Consider the following 4,913-nt stretch of genomic DNA (forward strand, 5'->3'; position numbering starts at 1 on the left):
CTTTCTCTCTCTCTCTCTCTTTCTCTCTCTCTCTCTCTCTCTCTTTCTCTCTCTCTCTCTCTCTTGTACTCTTACTCTCTGTATTATATGTTGAGCGCGTGTGTAAGAACGCCGTTCCAGGTAGAAGGGAAGAAATATAAAAGTTGCTAGAAACAACAGCCAAATCTCCCTTAAATCACACAAAGTAAACGGAATTTAAAAAATCAAATTACTGCACTGGAAAGTTCACATCGAGAAAATTCCATTGATGTAAAAAATTTTACGTAAAAGTGGAAAATGTGGATTTCTATACACTTTTAAAAAGGTTTCACACAGACACACAACTTCAGCTTTATATTAAGATGAAGAATTTTGCTAAGGCAGTGAAGTTTGTCTTCAAGACCTTTTTCTGTTTCTGTCGGTAAAGAGAGTGAGGACAGACAGATAGAGGCTGAGAATGTGTAGACGTTGCTGGAAAAAAATAATAACAGAGTCTCTGTATATGCTGTTAATGTAATCCTGTGTAATTTTGGACTTTGTATTGTTACATATAGAAATATAAGCAAACTAATGTACACACAGAAATATATATGTTCTGTTGTATTAAATATACTCATCCACATTCTATGGAGAATGAATCAGACAGAAGGTGACGGTTAGCCAGAGAAAGACAAAGGCAAAGAACAGTCAGTCTCACTCAGGACGAACTGGATGCAAGAAGATTAAGCAATACATTAAGGTTATTAAATCAATCACAAGAAGTGAGACGAGAGATGAGCGCAAGAAGGCGTCAAAATGAAAAGGAGCACCTAATTGCACAAAGGAGAGATATCCAAAGAGAGAGAGAGCAGCACAAAAGCGCCAAGATGAGGAAAGAATATCTAAGAACGAGCGCATTGCAAAGGTGACAAGATGAAATGGAAGAAACACAAGCAGCACAAAGGAGAGAAATTGAGAGAGAACATTGAGGAGAAGAATGGAAGAATAATAGTTAATACTGAAATGGACCATCCAAAACAAGGTGACCCCATTGCTAGTAGGGTTGTCACTAGAAATGTGGTGTTGAAGCAATTACTGAGATAAAAGTTGTAATGTTTTATTTTAATTTTATTTTCTATATCATTTTCTTGCCATCATTTCTGATGGCATGGGTACACTAGTAACTAACATAATTGGTGACTTACTGTGCTCAAGAAGACATTCTTTGTAGGCTTGTAACCCATTCTGCCCTATGAAGCATTTCCTCACATTCCATTTCCTAACACCTAGCCTGCCATCACTCCTTTAATCAGCAGCTGTAATCTCTTGAGAGCAGACTCAACACATATTAGTCCCTTATCAACCTTTGCACTACCAGTTATCTCCTTCCTTATTTTTACCAATCACCTTCATTCTGTGCCATCAGATATTTCTCTTCTTCATCATACTCTATCTTAACACCTCATATATTTGCAACTCCCTTCCATATCCACTTTCATGTCCAGCTCATTGTAGACACCCTTATGAACCCCTAACATCTCCCTCTGCTGCTCCTACACATTGCACATTATATATCTCTACCTTCTGCTCTAACCTTCTTCCCGAGCCACTGCTATCTCTCACCATACCTCCTCTCTATACTGATACTAACCATCAACTGCATATCCATATTTGCTCATCATTCAATACATACTCCTCTAACCCTATCTCTCCTCTCACACTCATATCAAACTATCCACCTTTTCCCCCTGAACCAATGGCCATATCTTTTCTTACACTCTGCTTGTACTTTGTGTTTGCTATAGCACCCCATTGCTACCATCTTCATCTTCTCTCCAGGTACTACTACTCACTCTTATATAATATGGAATAACCATGTATCTCTGCACAGCCTTGTGGCTCACCAGATCCTGCCAAATTGTCCAGTCCATGCCAGCATGGGAAAGGACATTAAATGATGACAATATATGAGGGTAGGCTGAAAAGTTCATAGGTTGACTATGAAGGGGTGATGCAAAAGCTGTGAAATCTTGCATGCATTAATTTCAACTCTTATTAATATCTGCATTGTTTCTTTCTAGGTGAACTGACATCTGACTGTTCAAAGAACACTTCGAAAGTAACTAGTAGTGACTTCTCTTGAAAATGGACAAAATTTGGCATTGTGATGTTATCAAGTACCTGCATAAAAAGGGTTTAGCCCCCCAATGACATTCATGCTTACGTTGCTTACATGGTTGTTACACTAAGGGATTATGCTCCATCTTTATCAACTTTGGAAAAGTGGGCGACCTAATTTAGGAGGGGAATGGAGAGTCTTGAAGATGACCCAAGGTCTGGCTGTCTTGCAACTGCCACCACCAAGGAAAGCATTGATTGTGTTCACCACATGATGATGAATGAAAGGAGATTGATTATAAATTAAATAGCCAATTCTATTGGCATATTCCATGAGAGAGTTGAGAATATTTTGCACAATGAACTTGGTATGATGAAAGTTTCTGCTTGGTAGGTGCCATGTCTTCTGACACCTAATCAAAAGCGCACCAAGTTGATAACATCCCAATAAAATCTGACAAATGTTTGAGGCAGATCTAGCTAGTTTCCTTGAACATTTCCTAACCCCAAGATGAATGTTGGGTTCATCACTTTGAACCAGAGACAAAGAGATAATCCATTCAAAGGAAACACCCCTCCTCACTTACTCCAAAGGATGCCAAAGTTATGTCATCTGCAGAGAAGGTGTTGACCTCAATTTTGGGGGATGCAAAAGGCATTGTGTTTATTGATTATCTTCAGAAGGGCCACACCATCAATAGACTGTGCTATGCTAACTTGCTGAGGCAGTTAGGAATGGATGTCAAGACCAAACGCCCTGGAAAACTGACAAAAGGGGTTTTGTTTCATGAAGATAATGCCCCAGCACAGAAGTCCTTGGTTTCAATGGCTGGTGTGCATCACTGTGACTTTGAGCTAGCTGATCACCCTCCATATACTCCTGATTTGGCCCCATCTGACTATTATCTTTTCCCCAACGTGAAAAAACACTTGGCTTGGGAACCAGTATCACAGTAATGTCTTATTGCTGTTGATGACTTTTTTGATTAACAGGATGAAAGCTTCTTCAGCAATGGGATCCAAATACTGGAACACTGATGGTAGAAGTGTGTGGACTGCAAGGGGGAGGCTATGTTGAAAAATAGACCTTATTTGGTCGCATTCCATGGGAATAATCTTAGTCAGCCTATGAACTTTTTAGTCAACCCTCGTATACACTTTCCATTTGTGTGAAATATTTATGTAGTTTTCTTTTGGCCAGCTGCTGTAATCCTAATACTCATTAAGTATTGCATACAATGTCAGTCAGTCTAGTGTGGTAATTTAAAAACAGTGGTTAGTCTGTTTGCTCCAAATAGAGAGAATGTAGAAACTCATTGCTACAATATATATGATTCTGGGACTTTACACATTAGTAAAAACTTGGGATTATTTCAGTTGATGGTGCTTTTTTTTTTAAATTTAATTTTTATTTTATATAATCACAAGAAACATTACAAACAATTTTTGTTAAACACTATGTACAACTTGTGTACAAGTCAGAAGCTGAAACCATATAAATATTATAAAAACAAAGGAACTAATTTCTGTAACTTATGTATCTGCAGTAAATATTACATTTTCTGACTATCTCTGTGGCTATTTTTATTTTTGCTCTTTCTTTTAATAATATGTGCTGAGTCTCAGCTATTAAAAATATCAATGCTTCAAATATTGACAACGTTTATATATATATTTTGAGTTTTTAGAGTTAAATGTTGTAAAGACTAAAAATAGGATATCTAGTGGAGACATGTTAGGTATGATGTTGCTTATCTCAGATGAACTTTGATTAATCTAACATATTCTAATTTTACATCGAAAATACGTATTTTGAACTACATTATACACCTTGTTTCTTTCAGTAAGATTTAACTGCTATTTCTTGGCTGTTAATCATCATCATCATACGTCCATTGTCCATGCTGGCATGGGTTGGATGGTTTGATTGGGCTGGCACACTGGAAAGCTGTGCCAGGATCCAGTCTGATTTAGCATGGTTTTCTACGGCTGGATGCTCTTCCTAACGCCAGCCACTATGAGAGTGTAATGGGTGCTTTTACATGCCACCATCATAGGTGCCATCTGCATGACACCAGTCACTTTGCTTCCGTCAGGCTCCAACTTTATTCTAACCATCGCAGAGAGTCTCTAAGTCAAGGGACGTAACTCTGTGCAACTCCATTTTTCACTTCACAGTTGTTGATGCTACAAAGGACATCATCATTATCATCATCAACGTTTAACGTCCGCTTTCCATGCTAGCATGGGTTGGACGATGTGACTGAGGACTGGTGAACCAGATGGCTACACCAGGCTCCAATCTGATCAGGCAGAGTTTCTACAGCTGGATGCCCTTCCTAACGCCAACCAGTCCGAGAGTGTAGTGGGTGCTTTTACATGCCACCGGCATTAAGGCCAATCAGGAGGTACTGGCAATGGCCACACTCGAAATGGTGTATTTTACGTGCCACCTGCACAGGAGCCAGTCCAGCAGTACTGGCAACGAACTCGCTCGAATGTCTTTTCACGTGCCACTGGCACAAGTGCCAGGATGGCGATGTTGGTAACGGTCACGCTCAAATGGTGCTATTTACGTGCCACCGGCACGAAAGCCAGACAGCTGGTGCTCTGGCAACGATCACGCCCGGACTGTACTCTTAGTGATTTACTGGTACTGGCGCCAACACGATTTCACTTTCACTTGCCCCAACAGGTCTTCGCAAGCCGAGTTTAGTGTTCAATGAAGACGTTGGCATTGGTGACAGTCTACAAATTTAGTTCGATTTCGATTTCACTTGCCTCAACAGGTCTTCGCAGGCGGAGTTTAGTGTCCAAAGAAGGAATGTTACGCATAA

General features: G+C 39.7%; 1 protein-coding gene across 1 annotated transcript in view; it reads left to right on the plus strand.

Annotated features, from left to right (window-relative positions):
- The first annotated feature begins 2,811 nt into the window (after window positions 1-2,811).
- LOC106877648 (thymidylate synthase) overlaps window positions 2,812-4,913 on the plus strand; it is a 48,337-nt gene continuing 46,235 nt past the window's right edge. Inside the window, exon 1 of the mRNA XM_052968065.1 lies at window positions 2,812-2,994. Within this exon, the coding sequence (XP_052824025.1) occupies window positions 2,812-2,994 (183 nt within the window). The remainder of the gene's footprint in view (window positions 2,995-4,913) is intronic.

Source organism: Octopus bimaculoides, chromosome 5 (genome assembly GCF_001194135.2).
Source record: "Octopus bimaculoides isolate UCB-OBI-ISO-001 chromosome 5, ASM119413v2, whole genome shotgun sequence".
Lineage (NCBI taxonomy): Eukaryota > Metazoa > Mollusca > Cephalopoda > Octopoda > Octopodidae > Octopus > Octopus bimaculoides.